This window comes from Littorina saxatilis, unplaced genomic scaffold, assembly GCF_037325665.1.
Source record: "Littorina saxatilis isolate snail1 unplaced genomic scaffold, US_GU_Lsax_2.0 scaffold_326, whole genome shotgun sequence".
Classification (NCBI taxonomy): domain Eukaryota; kingdom Metazoa; phylum Mollusca; class Gastropoda; order Littorinimorpha; family Littorinidae; genus Littorina; species Littorina saxatilis.
In genome coordinates this window covers 60,001-82,500 of record NW_027128567.1, presented here as the reverse complement: position 1 = coordinate 82,500, position 22,500 = coordinate 60,001, and the positions used below count along the sequence as shown (strand labels likewise).

General features: G+C 43.7%; 2 protein-coding genes across 3 annotated transcripts in view; one reads left to right on the top strand and one right to left on the bottom strand.

Annotated features, from left to right (window-relative positions):
- Nucleotides 1–22,500, top strand: part of LOC138956917 (sushi, von Willebrand factor type A, EGF and pentraxin domain-containing protein 1-like) — a 62,028-nt gene that overhangs the window by 4,222 nt on the left and 35,306 nt on the right. For both annotated transcript variants that reach the window (XM_070328125.1, XM_070328126.1), the window contains exons 5-10: nt 2,771–2,851; nt 14,789–14,939; nt 15,469–15,596; nt 20,092–20,277; nt 20,946–21,119; nt 22,241–22,489. In XM_070328125.1, the coding sequence (XP_070184226.1) occupies nt 2,771–2,851; nt 14,789–14,939; nt 15,469–15,596; nt 20,092–20,277; nt 20,946–21,119; nt 22,241–22,489 (969 nt within the window). The remainder of the gene's footprint in view (nt 1–2,770; nt 2,852–14,788; nt 14,940–15,468; nt 15,597–20,091; nt 20,278–20,945; nt 21,120–22,240; nt 22,490–22,500) is intronic.
- On the bottom strand, nt 3,885–6,842 carry LOC138956920 (uncharacterized). The gene is made up of 2 exons (XM_070328128.1): nt 6,242–6,842; nt 3,885–5,302 (listed from the first exon to the last, which is right to left on the bottom strand). The coding sequence occupies exons 1-2, from the start codon at nt 6,555–6,557 to the stop codon at nt 5,232–5,234; spliced, it is 387 nt and encodes a 128-aa protein (XP_070184229.1). The 5' UTR covers nt 6,558–6,842; the 3' UTR covers nt 3,885–5,231.

Below are 22,500 nucleotides of genomic sequence, written 5' to 3'. Positions count from 1 at the left end.
CGACTCGTCGGTTCGAGTCTAAATATCGGACCCTATTGCTACGCTGAAAACACAATAGCGATTATATAGCTGTTATGACCTTGATTTGTTGTTCCAAACTTACAAAATGACAGTTTTTGCGTCGATGCGTTGATCTCAGGTTTTGATAGCAGACAAACTTCTTACGCGCATCATGTTCGCGCAGACATGCACACCGCTACACGCTTTCTGACTTTGGAAGAAAAACTGACTCCAAGTGCATTCGACTTCTCTTTTGATCATTTCTTATGAGTTATACGTTATACGTGGTGGCTAAGAATGCTGTATCCCGGGCCGGGCGGGCCTTGTTAGAACAAATGGCTTTGACTGTGGATTGTGCGCGATGCACACTTTTTGAAATCATTTATAATAATTTTCTTTATTTATATAGCGCCTTATCCGAAGTTCAAAGCGCTTTTATGCCGTGTGAGATGGAATTTTTTACACAATATATCACGCATTCACATCGACCAGCAAACCTCAAGCCTGTTAGGCGAATGTTCACCTTTCGCGGCCTTTATTCCAAGTCACACGGGTATTTGATGGACATTTGTATCTATGCCTATACAATTTTGCCAGGAAAGACCCTTTGTCAATCGTGGGATCTTTAACGTGCACACCCCAATATAGTGTACACGAAGGGACCTCGGTTTTTCGTCTCATCCGAAAGACTAGCACTTGAACCCACCATCTAGGTTAGGAAAGGGGGGAGAAAATAGCGGCCCGACCCAGGGTCGAACACGACACCTCTCGATTCCGAGCGCAAGTGCGTTACCACTCGGCCACCCAGTCCATTTCCTATGACAGAATATATAATTATATATATATATAGGTTACACACTCCGAGTTCTGAATATCGTGCATATTTTCCCTTGGGTCGATTTTCAGGTATTACCGAGCCTCTGGTGAGGTAATACCTGAAAATCTAACCGAGGGAAAATATGCAAGATATTCAGGACGAGGTGTGTAAGCTTTTTATCCCTTGACCACGACGTTTTCAGCAAAAACATAAACTTTTCCAACACAGTCCTGCTCTTGCTTTTTACCTTAAGCCGAGACCTTCCGCATAACAATATTCATGCGCGAAGCTAGTTCTCTTCCCCGCATCAATTACTGGATTTGAACAACAACAAATTAATTTAAAAAAATAAGGCCTTCAGTTTCATTTATAGTTTTCTCTTGTCAAAAATGCTTGGTTTTAATAATGATATTGCTGCTGAAATTGATCCACGATTAGTTTGTTTGAGAGTTACCCGCCTTGAACCCTACACGGTGAGCTTTGGCCCGATGCTGCTTTGTCGAAGACGCTTTCAGATTGAGTATTAACCGCTACGTGTAATTGTAGTGCTTAAACAGCACAGTTTGGATAGTTAACAAATGCCGAAACTTGTCAGCAGTACTTTGACTAACGAAATTGTCTTAGAATGACTGGACACGAGCTGAATGCGTCACTGTAAACGTACGATAGAGTTCTCCCCCTTTTTCTCTTTATGCCCTCAGTCTGGGAAACTATCTCCGCCCTCACCCATCACTCGGAGAGAAACCGATGATGGTCACCAATCTGTTCACTTCAACTGTTGCGAGCTGGTTCTAGTGTGCTTGCAGCAGACCCAGCACGGCAGACTTGCTGACACAGATCCACTTCTGGAATCTTAAGCTAAATGTGCATCAAGACACACATTTTGTAGTCCTGGCATCCTCGAGAACCTTGGCCGCGCATCGCGAACAGACACACAGACACATAGACACACAGACACAAGTCGTATATATCTATATATATATATATATATATATATATATATAGATATATATTTATATATATATATGACTTGTGTCTGTCTGCGTGTGTGTGTGTGTGTGTATGTGTGTGTGTGTGTGTGTGTGTGTGTGTGTGTGTGTTTGTGTGTGTGTGTTCGCGATGCACGGCCAAAGTTCTCGATGGATCTGCTTCAAATTTGGTGGGCATGTTCAGGTAGACCACGGACACAACCTGGTCGATGAGAATTTTCAACACGTGCTCTCAGCGCGCAGCCCTGAACCGATTTTGGTTTTTCGGTTCAGCTTCCCAGATTCATTCCCAGTAACTCTTCCTTATCTTCTCCAGTGTTTTACGTTTATCTCCCTTCATTCGTGTGGCGTCAATCTATATTCCCGTTACTATTTTTAGAAGGTCACTGTCCACAACGCTCAATCCATATTCCCGTTCCTAGTTTTAGAAGGTCACTGTCCACAACGCTTTCATCCCGGCGAAGCCGGGTATTACTCTTACTTATCTTCTCCAGTGTTTTGCGCGTTTATCTCCCTTCCTTCGTGCGCAGCCCTGAACCGATTTTGGTTTTTCTGTAGATCCACTACATCCATTCCCAGTAACTCTTCCTTATCTTCTCCAGTGTTTTGCGCGTTTATCTCCCTTCCTTCGTGTGGCGTCAATCTATATTCCCGTTACTATTTTTAGAAGGTCACTGTCCACAACGCTTTCATCTCGGCGAAGCCGGATATTCCCGTTACAATTTTAAGAAGGTCACTGTCCACAACGCTTTCATCCCGGCGAAGCCGGGTATTCCTCTACTTCTTCCCAGCAAAGCCGGGTACCCGGCGAAGCGGGTATTCATTCTAGTACATACATACGCACACACGCACGCACGCACGCACAGACAGACAAAGTTTAGCATCGCATAGGCTACACTTACGTGAGCCAAAACCCATATTATTGTACCAATGAGAAAATGTAAACTTCAATCGAATGTTGCAGGAGATATATTGCCCGGTGGCCACCATCTTGTTAAAAAAAGTTGGAGAAGGTTCACTTGCCGCAACGGATGGTCTCGAAGATGTAAGTACAGTTTGTAGATACAACTGTCTGGTTTGTGGTGGTGTTTTATTTGTTTGGTAAAATTGCATTTTAGCGTTGTAAATGAATATAATTTAAGCATTCAATTCACCAGAACCTGCTCTTTTAAGCACAACAAGTTACAGACAACGCCGCTTAACTCGATCTCGTCGGGGCCCCCCCAAAGAGTTCGAGGTATGCGAAGTTCGTGTTATCCAACACGTCGGATAGCTCGATTTTTCAAAGGAAGACTTCGAGCTATCCGAAGTCGAGGTAAGTGAAGGATTTTTAGTGATATAAAGAAGGCTGCTGGCCGGGACCAATGGTTCACTTCGACGTATCCGAAAAATCGAGGTAAGCAGCGTAGTCTATCTACGGGACACCTCTCAGCAGGCTCTTTGGGCTTTTTTGATGATGTGTGCACATCTGCTTGCTATGGTGTACATGTATATATTTATATGTACGTATTTACGTGCGGCATGTGTGTGTGTTTGTGTGTGTGACGGTTTGTGTGTGTGTGTGTGTGTGTGTGTGTGTGTGTGTGTGTGTGTGTGTGTGTGTGTGTGTGTGCTTGTATGCTGACATTATTAGCAGGCATCTGTCAAAAAATTTTACGATCAACGATCAAGTCAGTGTAATATCATGTACAGCCGCACTCGCCTAAACGAAACACGCTTAAGCAAAAAACTCGGATATCTAAAACCGAAACCAATTCCCCGCCAGACCCCCCTCTTTGTAAGACTATTTCTAATTCGGATAAGCCAAACTCTGTCCAAAAATAGCTAACTCAAACACGGACATCTCAAACGTGATTTTGACAGATAAGCCAAACTCTAAACACTGTCGGAGAGACTTTTTTTTGTTGTTGTTGTGCTTGAAAACACGTCAGGAAGATAAACATATTTGTGAACACGCCAGCCAAGGACGAGTGCCAAAAGAATAGGCTTATGTAAACATGCCAATATCAAAGTAGTCACACCCCATACTTTCACCATTCTGAACAAACATTCTTACAAACTGAAGTCCAAACACATGATTTGCGGTTCAGTCCACGTAGAGTGAAATAATATTCAAATAGAACATTTCAAAGAAAAGCAAGTTAAATTCAAATAGTGAATAATAAACAAAAGTTATGACGTAAAACAGGAAAAACGAATGATGCAACATTCGGATACTGATACAAAAGGTTTATGGGCCAGGGGATTACTTCCCTTGACCTACCTTTTTGGGTCAAAACAGGCCACAAACACACAGGCTTAGTCAAGTATGTCAAGCATAAAGAAAAACTCAAGGTGAATAAAATGCCAGATGCCACAGTCGCGGGCTACTCAACCCAAACCACTCAGGGCGAAGGGAAGTAGGCTGTGGACCAATGCAATCAGTGGACTAAAGCTTCAGCTTCGGTTCCACACCAATCAATGCGGTACTGCACCGAAGCTCAAACGGTGGTGTCAGCTCACCCTGGCAGGACATGCATAAGCAACAACAACAAATTGTAGAGCAGGAAACTGAACGATTACCTAACTTGCGCAGCTTCGATTAGATACCCTCCATCATTATGATGGAGGTGGGGTGGGAGGTGGAAAATAATTGCAGAAACAAAAACCTGACCTCTCTTCGCTGTGATCTTGGAAAGGGTGACGTATAGACCTGCGCGTGCCCGCCCTTTCAAGTCTGGCTGGGCTGACACGCACAGCTCTCTGCTGCAGCAGAAACGGGGCTGGCGCGCTCACAAAACTTTCTTCGTTGTATCTCCGCTACACGAAAAATTGCCTTTGTGAACACGCCAGCCAAGGACGAGTGCCAAAAGAATAGGCTTATGTAAACATGCCAATATCAAAGTAGTCACACCCCATACTTTCACCATTCTGAACAAACATTCTTACAAACTGAAGTCCAAACACATGATTTGCGGTTCAGTCCACGTAGAGTGAAATAATATTCAAATAGAACATTTCAAAGAAAAGCAAGTTAAATTCAAATAGTGAATAATAAACAAAAGTTATGACGTAAAACAGGAAAAACGAATGATGCAACATTCGGATACTGATACAAAAGGTTTATGGGCCAGGGGATTACTTCCCTTGACCTACCTTTTTGGGTCAAAACAGGCCACAAACACTTCTCTTTGAGAGCTCAACGAGAAGTGTTGACCCCAAAAGGAAACCGGGAAACTGAGAGGGGTATGGACTGAACCGCAATATTACCTGAACTTCTGCAACATATGTAACTTGCTACTTAGACCACTCTCAACTTATACAAGATACCAATATTCCAGATTACATATTCTTACTAGGATGCTTTAACGATATCAGTCATCCTGATTGTTTTAGCAACATGTAAGGGATGGCGTAGAACACCAACCGAGGCATACGTGTTGGTTTCAGTTGCAATAATTGTACCGCTCGAAACCGCAACGTCTGACGAGAAGACAGGTCTGAGAACCCTCGAGACCTGCAACACACAAGAAAAAACACAGCAGAACAAAAGGCCTAACAATGTCTAGGATAGGTTAATCAACAAAGGACAGGTCTGACATCCGCAACCTTACCACTAGCTCTCAACTACAGTGAATGCTTTGTTTGAATAAAAAGTACAAAGATTATAAAAAAAATTAATGTAACCTGTACTAGCTACTTCATAAAATGATACGTGAACAACAAGGTTAGTGTTAGTTGTTGTTACGACCCATGCCGCTTCCTGAAGCGGTGGCAGGGGAAATGGTTGTAACCGGTTGACCGTTTTGAAACCTGGGTATGACTTTAGGTCTGTCAGACTGAGGGGCCCGGCAGCGAGAAGCCGGATGGGCCCCCAGACACCAATAGCATTTGTGCTGAAACTTACAATCAGCTCCAGCCATGCAGTGTCCCTTGATATGGTACGTGTAGCATGTACCACGTGGGTTTCGAGCATTCTGCTCGGTATGGGGCTGCTGCTGCTGCTGCTGATAGACAATCCGGTGGTCTAGCACCGCCTTCATGTAGAGCTCTAGATGAGTAGAGCCCCACTTAGCATCCCCTCTGGCGACCATTTGCCGAAAGTTTTCATCATAGCTCTCCCAGCCAGCTTGCTTCTCTGCCAGAGACATCACCGTCTCCATATGCTGGGCAAGACCTGCGGTCAGGTGGGGCTTGTGTAGGCTAAGGACCGCCACAAAGCGATTCCATGCTTTTATCCAAATGGCTAGAGTCAACTTTGCCTGCTGTTGATTAGGCATAATCTGCAAGGTGGGAGTACCCTCGCCACCTGTTATTTCTAGCCGAAAACTGTCTTGACTTTTAGAAGGGAGTAATGTTTGGAGGTCTATATATTCACCCGCCCAGATTTTTGCCTTTACTTTCTCGGACACAAGAGACGGTAGCCCGATGGCCGCAGACACGAAGCCTAGCGTACCTGACAGTCTGCTGGTAGAAGCAGATGAAGCTTGTAGTGTTGCCAGGTTGTCGCTGTAGTCCGTGTTCGTCATGTTGCCTTGTTGGGGGGTGCTGAGTGGCTGGGGAGCTGCCTCCACACTTCGAAGGTGTGACTCCATAGCTGCCTGTACGGAGGCCTGGATCTTGTCGTCGAGGGACTGGATCAACTGGCCCATCCAGGGTGGCGTTGTCCCTGTGGGCGCCAGCTGCGGATTGTGGTTAACCCGTGTGCTGACTGGTCTGGTCCGAACGGTGGCTGCCGATGGTGCTGGCTTCTTTTGTTTTTGTTTTGGCATCCACAGAACAAAAGAATGAAACGATTTCCAAGTACTCGAGTAGAGATAATTTGCGTCCCATGGCAAAACCTGCCATGCAAGTCGGAAAGGTGGATGGACAATCTGTCAGGGAAAACTAATAATGAGAATGCAAAAAGTTCAAACTGTGCCCCGCATTACCGGGTGAAAACGTAAGAATGCAAAATGTGCAAGCTGTGCCCCGCATTACCGGGTGAAAACGTAAGAATGCAAAATGTGCAAACAGTGCCCCGCATTACCGGGTGAAAACGTAAGAATGCAAAATGTGCAAGCTGTGCCCCGCATTACCGGGTGAAAACGTAAGATTGCAAAATGTGCAAACTGTGCCCCGCTTTACCGGGTGAAAACGTAAGAATGCAAAATGTGCAAGCTGTGCCCCGCATTACCGGGTGAAAACGTAAGAATGCAAAATGTGCAAACTGTGCCCCGCATTACCGGGTGAAAACGTAAGAATGCAAAATGTGCAAACTGTGCCCCGCATTACCGGGTGAAAACGTAAGAATGCAAAATGTGCAAACTGTGCCCCGCTTTACCGGGTGAAAACGTAAGAATGCAAAATGTGCAAACTGTGCCCCGCTTTACCGGGTGAAAATGTAAGAATGCAAAATGTGCAAACTGTGCCCCGCTTTACCGGGTGAAAACGTAATAATGCAAAATGTGCAAGCTGTGCCCCGCATTACCGGGTGAAAACGTAAGAATGCAAAATATGCAAACTGTGCCCCGCATTACCGGGTGAAAATGTAAGAATGCAAAATGTGCAAACTGTGCCCCGCTTTACCGGGTGAAAACGTAAGAATGCAAAATGTGCAACTGTGCCCCGCATTACTGGGTGAAAACGTAAGAATGCAAAATGTGCAAACTGTGCCCCGCATTACCGGGTGAAAACGTAAGAATGCAAAATGTGCAAACTGTGCCCCGCTTTACCGGGTGAAAACGTAAGAATGCAAAATGTGCAAACTGTGCCCCGCTTTACCGGGTGAAAACGTAAGAATGCAAAATGTGCAAACTGTGCCCCGCTTTACCGGGTGAAAACGTAAGAATTCAAAATGTGCAAACTGTGCCCCGCCTTACCGGGTGAAAACGTAAGAATGCAAAATGTGTAAAATGTGCCCTGCATTACCGGGTTAAAATGAAAGAATGCAAAATGTGCAAACTGTGCCCCGCATTACCGGGTGAAAACGTAAGAATGCAAAATGTGCAAACTGTGCCCCGCATTACCGGGTGAAAACGTAAGAATGCAAAATGTGCAAACTGTGCCCCGCATTACCGGGTGAAAACGTAAGAATGCAAAATGTGCAAACTGGGCCCCGCATTACCGGGTGAAAATGTAAGAATGCAAAAAGTGCACAATATGCCCCGCTTTACCGGGTGAAAATGTAAGAATGCAAATTGTGCAAACTGTGCCCCGCATTACCGGGTGAACACGAAAGAATGCAAAAAGTGCAAAATGAGCCCCGCATTACCGGGTGAAAACGTAACAGTGCAAAATGTGCCCCGTCTCTCTGGGTGAAAACGTAAAAAGGCACAAGTGGACACAAATGCCCCATATTGCGGAGTTGGGCCCGCTACGCTGGGCTGCATGAAGCTGTAGGCCTATATGCCCCAATTACAAAGTCACTTATTAAATGAGGAATAGTAAAACCAAAGTAGCAATGGAATTAATTACCCAGAACTAACCATGCAAAATGTTACAGTTCAATGTAGAAATGGTGCTCTATAGTTCGATTAGCAAGCCCAAGCCGAAACTTGAAACAAAACACGCATTACAACGCTGATTACCGTCTACGCTAACAATAGCCGTCTGTCATGGCATCGCTCGTGAGTGGCCGCCGCGAGCCCAGCCTGCAAAAGAACCACTACACGGCAACGACACGTTTCTTCGCACGTGACGCACACTAATGCTAGCCGCTACTTGCAGGGTTGAAAGATCAAGAAGTCCTTATGTAGCGTAACCGCCTACACACTACTCTATGGAAAGCCGTTTGGCTCATAACCATTACGCGTGTAATAAAACATAAATACACGCGTAATAAATGACTAATACACGTGTATTTATTTCTTATTGCACGTGTAATTTATCTTTTTTCTCATGCTATGGAATAGCATAATGATTAAATACACGTGTAATAAATATTTCATACTCGTGTAAGAAATGATTAAATACACGAGTAATTAACATTTCATGCGCGTGTAAGAAATATTTAAATACACGTGTAATTATTTATTACACGTGTATTTAAATATTTTTTACACGCGCATGAAATGATTATTACGCGTGTATTAATTATTTCTTACACGCGCATGAAATATTTCTTACGCGTGTATTAAATATTTCTTACACGCGCATGAAATATTTATTACACGCGTATTTAATCATTTCTTACACGCGCATGAAATATTTATTACACGCGTATTTAATCATTTCTTACACGTGTATGACATGATTAAATACACGTGTAATACATTTTTCATACACGCGTAAGAAATGAATAAATACGCGTGTAATAAATATTTCATACAAGCGTTAAAAATGCAGGAGTTACGTGGTTAAGCGACTTAAAAACTCGGACTGGGAATCCACATGAAAAACACTCTATGCGTCTTCATCGCCTCGCTTTGCACGCTTACAGCTCAAGATGGCGGAAGCGGCAAACGTCAATGTCACCTTAGAAGGTTTGCGAGAACAATTTAACCCCTTTGCCCAGGCTCGCACAGCATTGGAAAGGTAAGTTACTTGTTTATCAGATGAAGTCGGTTGTTGTGCGCGCGAACCGGAAGTAGAATAGACGAGAGTTGTTGCTTTGCATGTCGTATATTTTCCGATTCAAGTTTTAAGTTTATTACGGGTGTATGTAATGATTAAATACACGTGTATTTAAATAATTTCCTACACGTGTATTTAATCATTTCTTACACGCGTATAAACTATTTCCTGCACGTGTATTTAATCATTTCTTACACGTGCATGAAATATTTATTACACGCGTATTTAATCATTTCTTACACGCGCATGAAATATTTATTACACGCGTATTTAATCATTTCTTACACGTGTATGAATTATTTATTACACGCGTAAAAAATGATTATTACACGTGCATTAATCATTTATTACACGTGTATCAATTATTTATTACACGTGTATTTATGTTTTATTACGCGTGTAATGGTTATGAGCCAAACGGCTTTCCATACTACTCGCAAGCCCCGTCCGCGCATTGGGGCCAGTGAGGCGCGCCGTGTGCGTCCAGAGTCGAAGAACAAAGACTGAAAGAGACATCTGACCCCTTTTTCGCCATTGGGAAACCGGGAGGAATACGTAAAAACCTAACATCGTCGTTGTATGAGCTGCGCCTGAGGTTACAACCCTAGCATTATCTGTACAAAAGCTTTAACATCGCTGTGTTAACCTACGTTTAAATAGTTTCCGCAACTCTGTAACTGATAAAAACAACACCAAACAACAACAAACAAAATATTTTGTTCAGTACCACTGTAGGCCTACTTGGTAGCACGCGTCAAGTGCCAGCCTAATTTACCGGCATTAACGAACGCCTGGGCGTTTTTCTTTAAACTCGCGCCGTAAACGGGCGTCGTGTAGGGAAATAAAATAAAAATAGAAATCAAGGCACATAGCCGCCTGCAATGAAAAGGTCAAGCATGAGCGCCTTGATCTGCAAAAAACGAGTGAAAAGACGAAAAATAATTGCAGAAACAAAAACCTGACCTCTCTTCGCTGTGATCTTGGAAAGGGTGACGTATAGACCTGCGCGTGCCCGCCCTTTCAAGTCTGGCTGGGCTGACACGCACAGCTCTCTGCTGCAGCAGAAACGGGGCTGGCGCGCTCACAAAACTTTCTTCGTTGTATCTCCGCTACACGAAAAATTGCCTTTCGTCACGGCTATAATTATCCTACGGAAACGAACACGTCACCTGTTTTTGAGTATGCGGGGAAACTGATAACGTGTAGTAGAAGGAAGAGATCTTTGTGAAGAGCAAATCTACCTGAGGAATGTATGTGCTCATTTTGAGCGAGTAGTGAAGATCAAACCACAATAAACATGCAGCGAAACAAAACATTTGCCTACAATCTATGTTTAAGGAGATTTGATCTTGATTTATGACCACAGAGACAAATTGTCTAATTTTGTTTCTTTTCTTTCTTTAATGGAGAGGGTTTCATTAAACATTACATTTATTATGATTTACTTGAAATCCTTTTAACAAAAGCGTAGTTGCTTGTGGAATCTTTGGTTTTGTTTCTGAGATGTGTCACTGTTTTCACCATTTATTTTTACAGTTGGCTTTGAGGTATTAATAAAGCCCCACTGAATAAAGCACTTGTAACTTGTCACTGTTTTGATCTTATTCATTTAAACACACACACACACACACACACACACACACACACACACACACAAACACACACACACCACGCAGAGAGAGAGAGAGAGAGAGAGAGAGAGAGAGAGAGAGAGAGAGAGAGAGAGAGAGAGAGAGAGAGAGAGAGAGACTTATCCTGAAAAAAAACTCGCTTAAGCCGAACTGCAGGGTAATTTCTCGGGAAAGGTTTGGCTTATCCGAACTCGAATATGCACAAACTCGGATAAGCAAAACGATTTTTCATTCCCCGGGCGAGTTCGGCTTAAGCGTGTTTGACTGTATATACTTTTGATTTGATTACGTGTAATGCTGCTTTTGTACATTTTCTTTTGTTTTACCATTGTAAAAACCAATTCACTGGTTATACAATTAAACAATCCATCCATCTCTTCCTCTGAGAACTATTTGTGACCCTGCACCACGAATGAGTCGCATGTCACCTTTGCATGATTTTCATATTTTTACATTTTCCTACAGAGTTTTTGTATGCTCAATACAGTGGTGAAAACCGTTTTAAGAGTGAAAACTGTTTGAGTTATAAGCCTGTGACTAAGGTGACCCTTAAAGGCACAGTAAGCCTCCCGTAAACCATTACAGATACGGTCAGGCTTTTACACACAGTACAAACACCCTTCCAATTGAACTCTCACCAAACGGGAACATCCTAGGTGGCCTACGTAAAGAGCGAGCAATTTTCAAAGAATTTATTTTTGCATGGTTTATCTTACCCCTGAGCCATCGTGAACCCGTGTGATCCAGTTTCCCTTTTTCACAATGTAGTCGTCAGTTAGTCATTTGAATGCGACTCGATGTGAGCTTATTTACAATAGCACGTTTTTATGCACGAAACAAACGGCTGTGGTTCAATTCACAAGAACTCTAGCGATGGCTTTTGACTGTTGAGAGGAACGGCGATATGCACTGATAAACCGTCGTTTGCTACGACCCTTGCGTGACCCTGCTTCCGGGCTTTTCTTTTTTCAAACTTTCACAACTTCGAATTGTACTGATCTTGTCTTGATGAAAAAAGAATTCTTTTATGATTAAAGAATGTTTGTGTAACAAGCTGTCAATTTATTATTTAGATTTTAAAAGTTAGGTCTAGCGCAAAAACGCACCACGGTCCAAAAACATTTTGATAATCATCGATTCACGGCTATCGCCAGTTTACATCGATAGAATGAGACCCGAAGGGAAGTAACTCATGTTTGACCGGGCCTTTACAAACTGAATGAGTCTTTCCAAACTGGTGGGTCAGCCCTGTCGTTTCTCGAATTGTAAAACTCATTTTCAACCCTCTGTTCTTTCTTGAAACATCAAGGTAATTTAGGCATCTAAAGAACTGATTTTCTTTTTTTTAATACGACGAAGACATACTGCTTAAATGCTGCAGTTTCAGGGTGCACTTATAGATTGAGATTTTTTTAAAGATACAGTAGAACCTGCACGTCGTATAACGCAGTTGTAAATAATACAGTAGATACATTTTACAAGGATTGGCGCCTGTATATGCATGTTTTGATGTAACCCTTTGAGGTTTTTTTTTTTTTTTTTTTTTTTTTTAAACCTTTTGATACTACGACCACTAAGCTCTGAACATCCCCCCCCCCCACCCACCCATCCTCCCACCCCATGTATGTTGTAATTGTTCATGTGTTTTTCGGTTATATGGATCTGTCCTTTTGGTTAAGTGATGTCCTGTAATGTACAGAATTATATGTATGTAAAAAAATAAAAAAAATAAAAAATTCACCAAAAGAGAATAAAAAAAAAAGAAAAAGAACCTGCACGTCTGTAATGACCACCCGAGGCATATCAAAACGGGACCGGTTTAAAGCGTTTGTTATAGACAGGAGGTCGCTATGGAAACGTGAAGTAAACAACATTAACAAACTCTCGTCGGGTATCTTTGAGGGTGGTCTTAATTGGCAGGTGATTGCGATCGAGAGGTGATCGCCAGGACAGGTTCGACTGCATTAATATAACTACATCCTCCAATTTTGAAGTCAGGAATGTCAAGTATGTATTAAACTGAAATCGTCATTAAAAGAGAAGAAAAAAAAAAAGAAAAAAAACAACTCATGTTTGACCTGAGTTCAGGATGGGTCCAAAAAGTGTTCGAGACAATCTGCAAAATTAATTCTTTAAAAATTGCTCGCTCTTTACGTAGGGCACCTAGGATGTTCCCGTTTGGTGAGCGTTCAAATGGAAGGGTGTTTGTACTGTGTGTAAAAGCCTGACAGTATCTGTGATGGTTTACGGGAGGCTTACTGTCCGGGCGTGATTTCCGGTATCATAACAGCCGTCCAGCACCAAAACGAGGCGCCATTGTTGTTGGACCAAGTCCACGAAAATAAATTCTTTGAAAATTTCTCACGCTCGACAGAAAGCAGCCAGGATGTTCCCGTTCGGTGAGCGTTCAAATGGAAGTATGCTTGTACTGTATGTAGACGCTCGGGGAGCTCTGTGATAGTTTACGGGAGGCTTACTGTGCCTTTAAGCCTAGCGCAGAACCACGCGAGGCGACGTGCGACTCATTTCGTGGTGGAGGGTCACATTTTCCGTGTTTTGTTTGCGACATAATCTTATGACGTTTACATTTGTGCGTCACTTCTCGTTTGACGTTATATGGAGATAAAACAAAAAGTGGGAGATCGAGCTAACCGATGTGATGAAAATAAGGTGGGACCTGGGCATGAGATCGAGTTAAGCAGAAAATCGAGCTATCCAAAGTCGAGGTAAGTGAAGGAATTTTAGTGATAACAAGAAGGCTGCTGGCCGGGACCAATGGTTCACTTCGACGTATCTGGAAAATCGAGTTAAGCGAGTTCGAGTTAAGCGGCGTTGTCTGTATTAAGAATACGTTGGTGTTTGAAGTTACGCAATGAACTGTACAGATGCCTTTCATTGACATGGCTTTTAGAAGGAACACATAGGCACAGCCATGTTTAAAGGATGGAAGACAACTCTGTCAATATTACGCATGCATTTTCTCGTCATTTTAGTCAGTCAAACGACATAGTGGGGGCATGGTCTTACCCTTTTTCACAACCTTGCCAAATCTGAGATGGTGAGTCGTACTGTTTTTACCAGAAGGTGTGCACGTGCTGGTAAGGACACGTTTCTTCAGCTGACCATTCACTATTTTACCACAGCTGACCATTCACTAGTTCACCACAGCTGACCATTCACTAGTTCACCTTTGTCGACCATTCACTATTTGACCGCAGCTGACCATTTACTATTTGACCGCAGCTGACCATTCACTATTTGACCGCAGCTGATCATTCACTATTTGGCCGCAGCTGACCATTCACTATTTGACCGCAGCTGACCACTCACTATTTGACGACAGCTGACCATTCACTATTTGACCACAGCTGACCATTCACTATTTGACCACAGCTGACTATTTGACGACAGCTGACCATTGACTATTTGACGACAGCTGACCATTGACTATTTGACGACAGCTGACCATTGACTATTTGACGACAGCTGACCATTGACTATTTGACGACAGCTGACCATTGACTTTTTGACGACAGCTGACCATTGACTATTTGACGACAGCTGACCATTCACTATTTGACGACAGCTGACCATTCACTATTTGACGACAGCTGACCATTCACTATTTGACGACAGCTGACCATTCACTATTTGACGACAGCTGACCATTCACTATTTGACCACAGCTGACCATTCACTATTTGACGACAGCTGACCATTCACTATTTGACGACAGCTGACCATTCACTATTTGACGACAGCTGACCATTCACTATTTGACCACAGCTGACCATTCACTATTTGACCGCTCACTTCAGGTGAAGATACCCCATCACCCCCTCCCAACAAACCTCCCGCGTTTACGTACTGCCCAACGGTCCCCCTGCAAGTAGCGGAGAGAGGCACTCTTCAGAAAACCGTCAGCTGGGCACCTCCCAATGCCACTGACCCAGATGAAGGCCCTCCCGCGTGAGTATCTTGTCTCAATACAATCGAATGCAATCGAATACAAACGAGTACAATCGAATGCATCCGAATACAAACGAGTACAATCGAATGCAATCGAATACAAACGAGTACAATCGAATGCAATCGAATACAAACGAGTACAATCGAATGCATCCGAATACAATAGAATACAATCGAATACAAACGAGTACAATCGAATGCAATCGAATACAAACGAGTACAATCGAGTACAAGTTCATAAAGTAAACACAGAATTGAGAAAAACACGCGCTTTCTTATGACGCGCAATCGCTATTGCATGACACTGCCTTGGCAATGTATGCACGTTATTCAAGCCGCAGGGAATCGACGAAACCATTATTGTGTTGGTGAAAAATATGCAGTATGCTCAACTACATTGTGTGAGTTTGACAATTTGTCTAAATGTAGTAATTTTGCTGTACGCGTGTTTGTTGTTGTTGTTGTTGTTGTTGTTGTTGTTGTTGTTGTTGTTGTTGTTGTTGACTGTGATATAACTTTGTGCCCACAGCATTAGCGTGGTTAGCGGGGGACCACAGTCAGGGGATCTTTTCAACGAAGGGAACACAGCAGTCATGTACAAGGCCAGAGACTCACACGGCGCGACCGATTACTGCATCGTCACTGTACAAGTAAAAGGTATCTATATATTATAAAGACTAGTGTTCATATGCTTGAGACTGCTTTTCCCGCTGTGGGTCCGAATGCATGAGAAGAAAACGAGACACCTTTGAAGCACATGCCTACTTTTGCAGTGTGTACAAGTCCGAACTTCCTGCTCATGCGTTCAGGCCCTCGTCTTCCCTGACATTTTATGCAAGTGACATGATGGTTCTGAGTCCTGACCACCAAGAAACGTAATTTGCCGATATTGTGAGTTATTTTTGATATGCTGACTGTTAGCAACTGATAACTGACATGTCGAGAAAATGGATTATCAGCCATCAGCCGGAGGCGAATGCTGATATCATTTGTGAGACATGTCTGTTTTCATTTGCTAACAGTCAGCATATTAGATTTAACGGTTTTGTTACCGTATATTTCGACCAACAGAAATTTCGAAGCGACCCCGCGAGATAGACGGAACAGCCGCAATGGGAACTGGGTCGCTCTTATCTGATTATGCCTGTCAATCAAAGCATTCTCGTGACCTGGGTCAGCCAATCAGAGTCACTCACCTGACGAGATGAATATTCACAGGTCAAATGCGATCACACAACAATCTCACAAGATAAACCATGTTGAACATGCATTTCAGATGCTTCGATATCTCTTGTCAATCTAAGAGCGACAGACTTCGAAACAATGCCAAAGAGAAAGTAAATGACGTAACGATATATTTGACGTAAATTAAGTAACGCCATTTCGCTTGAATCATCAAAACTTGGAAAAGTACACTTTGAAGTGAGTGGGTCGGCATTGCAAACGCAAAGGGTGGGTGGTGCCTTGCCGTTCTGTAAAGCACCCACCGACAAAACTGTTTTTTTCTGTATTTTTAGATAAAGAGTGTAGTATATGACAGCAATTGTCATTCTGTAGAATACGCTGGTATTGTTAGTTCCAATGTTTACTTTGTCTTGTTAATGTTTAGCGTGATAAACAAAAAGGGTCCCTGCCTGAACGTTATACATTTTAGAGGGTCACCTATAACCAGTCCTGATTGGTCCAATAGCCATATGGTGCACTGAAATGGTAATAAATATAGATAGCACCATGTTCTATGTTAAATCACATTGAGAATCCTATGACATAGTGTTTCGCACACAACGCACACTGTCCTACACTGTGTTATTATTTAGTTTGTTTGTTTGTTTGTTTGTTTGTGTAACCGAGTGCCGAAACACTACGATCACCTCGGGAAGCGAAGTGCAATCAAACAGGTTTGAAAATATTAGGGCTAATTTCTTAGCCCTATAAAAACTGTTATGCAAACCCGAAGGTTTCCATGAACATACAGACAATCGGAAACCACCAGACCATATCACAAACAGAACTCTACAAACCACAGGTGTTGACTTTAAAGGCCAACAACTCGGGTGCAGAGTCCGCTGTGAAGGGAGTGGTAGCCTCCCCTGTCACAATCGCCCCCGTTTGAAATGAACTTCGTCCCGAAGTTCCGAACCGGGAGACCACTGTCCATCCCAAGTTCGCAGAATAGGAACAGCACGAACATGTTCAGTGGTCATATTATGCCATTACCTGAACATATCATGCCGAGTCCCATCCTGCTCGCAGCGCCAGATGTAACCGAGTGCCGAAACACTACGATCACCTCGGGAAGCGAAGTGCAATCAAACAGGTTTGAAAATATTAGGGCTAATTTCTTAGCCCTATAAAAACTGTTATGCAAACCCGAAGGTTTCCATGAACATACAGACAATCGGAAACCACCAGACCATATCACAAACAGAACTCTACAAACCACAGGTGTTGACTTTAAAGGCCAACAACTCGGGTGCAGAGTCCGTTGTGAAAGGAGCGGTAGCCTCCCCTGTCACAATCGCTTAACGCCCAGCCGACCACGAAGGGCCATATCAGGGCGGTGCTGCTTTGACCTACAACGTGAGCCACACACAAGACAGAAGTCGCAGCACAGACTTCATGTCTCACCCAGTCACATTATTCTGACACCGGACCAACCAGTCCTAGCACTAACCCCATAATGCCAGACGCCAGGCGGAGCAGCCACTAGATTGCCAATTTTAAAGTTTTAGGTATGACCCGGTCGGGGTTCGAACCCACGACCTCCCAATCACGGGGCGGACGCCTTACCACTAGGCCAACCGTGCCAGTGTTATTATTTAGATTCACATTACAATCTCTGTGGCATTGTGTACGTGATTGTGTATGTGTTTACTGATTCGTTGATTTCTGTTTTTGGAAGGCGCTTAGAACTAAACTTGGCCAAAACATTATTGCAACAATTTTCGCACGTTCAGAAAAGCGTTAAACCACAATTAATTTTTTTATAGAACTTTATATGCTGGAAAAGGTAATTATGTCTACTGTTCATATCGTGTGTTCGATCGGTGGTACTTTGTATAGGCATCCCGTGGCAGCCTGTCAAACAAGGTCACCCCTAAAATCGACCTGACAAAAACCAAAGCCCCATATTTTAAAATCTGCAAAAAATCAGAATGTGCACTTACCAAACACTTCTGACTACCATTGGAAAGGCCATTCAATTTCCTGTTCAGATAATTTTGTTTTATGCACCTTACGTCTTTAGTATTTGTGTAGCCTTTTGTCAAAGGCGGTAGGTGTCAACCGTTTCAGAGGCCAAAAAAGGCACATTTTGCGGCCATTTTTGAGGGGGTCCTCCACTGAGAGAGCCATATCTGCTCAAGTTCCCAATTAATTGCTTTGACATTTTCAGAAGTTATGACCAATAGGCTGACCTGAATGTGTGTGCATGTTTTGTGTGTGTGAACGTGTATATCAAGCGTGTCGTGTTACGTAACTTTTCCGAAAGATCTAAACAAATATTCTTATTAATTCAGGGTTTAAAGGACCAAAAATCGTGACTTAGCATGCTAAGCAAAACATGGTTGGGGCAAATGGTGCCACAGTTTCAAGCAGATCTGATTGCTGGTTTACATTCGCTGAAGATGGGAACTTCTTCTTCTTCTTCTGCGTTCGATGTTGATGGCCGTGCTAAATCCTCAGACCAGTGGCTGCTAGGAAGTCCGCAGTCTTGCGCAGTTCGTCGGCAGGACCCCAGAGTTTGGCTCCAACACTGGTCTCTTCTTGCCAGAACTTCTGGCGTATTGTCTCTAGATGGGGGCAGTTCTGGAGAATGTGCTGAAGATGGGAACGCACAAGAACAATTAACGATGATCGTCTTTTTTTTACTGCATACAGTCGCCGTAGAGATTTCCAGTCCTTGGCCCGTGCGGAGGTTATTTTAAGCCAGAGCGCTCTGCTGATTTCATAGTTATAAGAGTCTGCGGCGGGCGCGGGGTGATGTGGATGTGTGTATGTGTGTGTGTGTGTGTGTGTGTGTGTGTGTGTGTGTGTGTGTGTGTGTGAATCTGTTCGTGATAATGTGTGTGTTAGAGACAGAGATACTGAGTTAGAGAGAGAGAGAGAGAGAGAGACAATGACAATGACAAATCTTTATTTTTCGAGGGTGACAAGAATAAGCATAGATATGCTTTTTTGCATCTGGCCCTCGCCCTAAAGAGGGACTAAACTATTTTACTATAACTATGACTAGGTAAAGAAAAAAAAGAAAAAAAAAAAGGTTACATAAAAACATTAATGGTAGAACATATATAAGTTTATGTACATGAAGCGCATTATGTAGAAGCATTGTAGATCATAAGGTAGTGTTCAAAATTGGGTGTAAAGCAATGAAGATAAACGGAAAGTAACCCAACAATACATTAGCTCAGCAAAACAATGTATTACAGAGCCAAATCTTCGTGATTTTGTCACAATAAACCATAATTCCGATAATGAACAACTGTATACAAAGAAAACATACCAATCAAGTTTATTTGTTCATTGAGTTCATTAAATGGAAAGAATATTTGGTTCTAAAAGAATCCGTGTTGGTGGATTGCCGCAGGGCGTCCGGAAGAGCGTTCCAGAGGCTGCTTCCTGAATAAAGAGAGAGAAAGAGAGAGAGAGAGAGAGAGAGAGAGAGAGAGAGAGAGAGAGAGAGAGAGAGAGAGAGAGAGAGAGAGAGAGAGAGAGAGAGAGATGTAAAAAGGTAAAGGTATTTCCATAACCATTTGGTCGTAGAGGAGAGAGATGTAAGAGATCTTTTCTGGAGCCAGCTTTATGAGGGCGGTGCCCATCTCCTCTCCCTCACTGCCTTCGCTTTTCCCGGGCCTAAATAGGGACAGGTACCCATTTCCAGCTGGGTGGACTGGAGAGCGCTCGGAAAAATCGGGTATTGGTATTTGCCCCAGTGGGGAACGAACCACGACCTCCATGTGTGAGAGGCAAGCGCTCTGACCATTGCGCCACTCCGACTCTCTATATATATGGTGCCAAAGTTTCAAGCAGATCTGAGTGCTGGTTTACATTTGCTGAAGATGGGAACGCACATATATAATATATATTATAATAAGATCGTATAACTATGCTGAGAGTTATTCTGTACCTTGACACCATGCTCTGTGCACAGTGGTGTACTGCCCACGAGCAGACTACGTTCAGGACGGCAGACAGAGCTGCAACGGAGTGCGACACAACGTCTACGGGTCTGAGTGTTCTCACACGTGCAACACAGGATATGAACTGCAAGGCTCACCCTCCGTCACATGTCAGGATAGCGGCACGTGGAATCCGTCTACTTTCCCGACCTGTCAACGTGAGTATTCACTGCAAACAATTACCTTAAATTGTAACATACCTTGCTTAGTTTTTTCGATTTGTTACTACATCACCCGCCTGTTTTTAGAGGGAGGGGTGTCACTCTGTGTGTGTGTGTGTGTGTGTGTGTGTGTGTGTGTGTGTGAGTGTGGGTGGGTGTGTATGTGTGGTCGCCACAACTCAGAGATGACAAGAGGCAGGAACAAGATAGTGAGCATGCACACTGCCTAGGAGCCGCAGATGTGCACCTGGGTTTTAGTTTCTTGATTCAGCGTTTTCTTTCTCAGATAACGAACCTCCATGGTGTTGAAAATAGCCCATATAGTGCAAGGGAGGTAGCTCTTGCTTAGTTATCACTGATCTATGTTTAGATCAGTGTATGTTATCCATGGACGGGAGGTAACTCTCAGCATACCAGCATACCCCATCTAAGGGTGTATCATGATCAATGGCACCTGCTGGTCAATTATCTGGAAATTTCTCAAGGAAGGGAGGTAAATCATTCCATAAAAACATGCACTTAGGAATCAGTTGAATTGATAGTGACACTCTCAGTGGGCAGCACATGTCTTCAAATGCGTTTGAGGCCACCCCGGGCGACGCCGGGACCTATCAAGATAATCATATATCTTCAGAGTGAAAGCATCTTATTTTCTGTGTCTACAGCCGTGTCTTGTGGTGTCCCAAGCAACGTGTCGGGAGGTCAGCTGGTCTGTCCAGGGCGTCACGTGTTCCCTCAGCTGTGCGTCATTTCGTGTCAGGCGGGATACAGCATCCAGGGTGCTCCCTTCGTCACGTGCAGGGCCGACAGAAGCTGGTCACAGGCGCTACCGTGTCAAGGTCACTTGGAGCGTTTATTTCTGTTTCTACGTGTTTTGGTCTGGCTGGCTGGCTTCGGGGCTGGCTGGCTTTCTGTGTCTCTTTCTGTCTCTCCGTCTCTCTGTCTGTGTCTGTCTCACTCTCTCTCTCTCTCTCTCTCTCTCTCCCTCTGTCTCTCTCTCTCTCTCTCTCTCGCTCTCTCTGTCTCCCTCTTCCTAAATGTAAGTGCAGGGCCGAACCTAAAGGGCGGGGGGGAGGGGGGGGGGGGGGGGCTGGGGTCCTGGGGTCCCCCCTCTATTATACTTGATCCAGCCCTGAAGTATGTGTGTTTGTGTGTGTATACATGTGTGTGTGTGTGTGTGTGTGTGTGTGTGTGTGTGTGTGTGTGTGTGTGTGTGTGTGTGTGTGTGTGTGTGTGTGTGTGTGTGTGTGTGTGATTGTTTGCTTGTGTTCATAAGCGTGCGTGTGAGTTCATAAATGTGTGGGTGTCTTTGCTTGCCTGTTCGTGCCGGTGTAACACGAGAAAATTAATCCCACGAGATGTTTACTCCGGAGTAAAAATGTCGTACAAAAATGTTATTCACTTTACGACAAAAACTACTCCCCCAGTACACGAGGAAATTACTTCCAACGACAGGTGTGTTCCGAGTCAACATTAATTTTCGGTGGAAAATGTTACTCCCCTGACGAATAAATAACGAATAAATGATTCCACCCTAACACGATCAATTTACTGCCCACTCCAGGTGTACGCAACTGTTACTCCCCTGTCCCATGTTAGTCTTGGTGGTGGAAGGGGTGGAGGGAGGGTAGCGCGACATTTGGTTGCGCGAGATCACATATTGGCATTATCCCTTCGCCCGCATCCAATTTTCGCGTACGAGATTTTTACTGGAAGTAAAAATTTGCGGAGTCAAAATTTCGTGGAGGGAGTAATTTTTTCGTACCTTGGGGAGTTCTTTTCTCGTACATAAGGTGTACTCGGAGTCAGAATTTCGTACGATATATTTACTCCGGAGTAAATTTTTCGCGGAGTACAAATATCGTGTTACACCGGTGTATCTGTCTTGAAACCGTCATACCGTATCCACCTCCAACATTCCAAACTCCATTAGCAATTCCTGCACATAAACTGCTTACAGACGGACAACCACCATCGTTTACAAACGGTTGCCCTGCCAACCAAAAGCTCTACTCCGGCCCATTGGAAACGCCAGTAACGGTGACCTGGGTTGACCCCGTTGTCAATGACAACAGCGGTCAAAGTGTGACCTTGAGCAGCAGTTTGGCGAAGGGAGCTGCCCTGGGCCCGGGGTTTCACGTCATTCGAGTGACAGCCACAGACAACGATTCAAACTCAGCGGCCTGTAACTTTGTGATCACTGTTCAAGGTTGGTATATT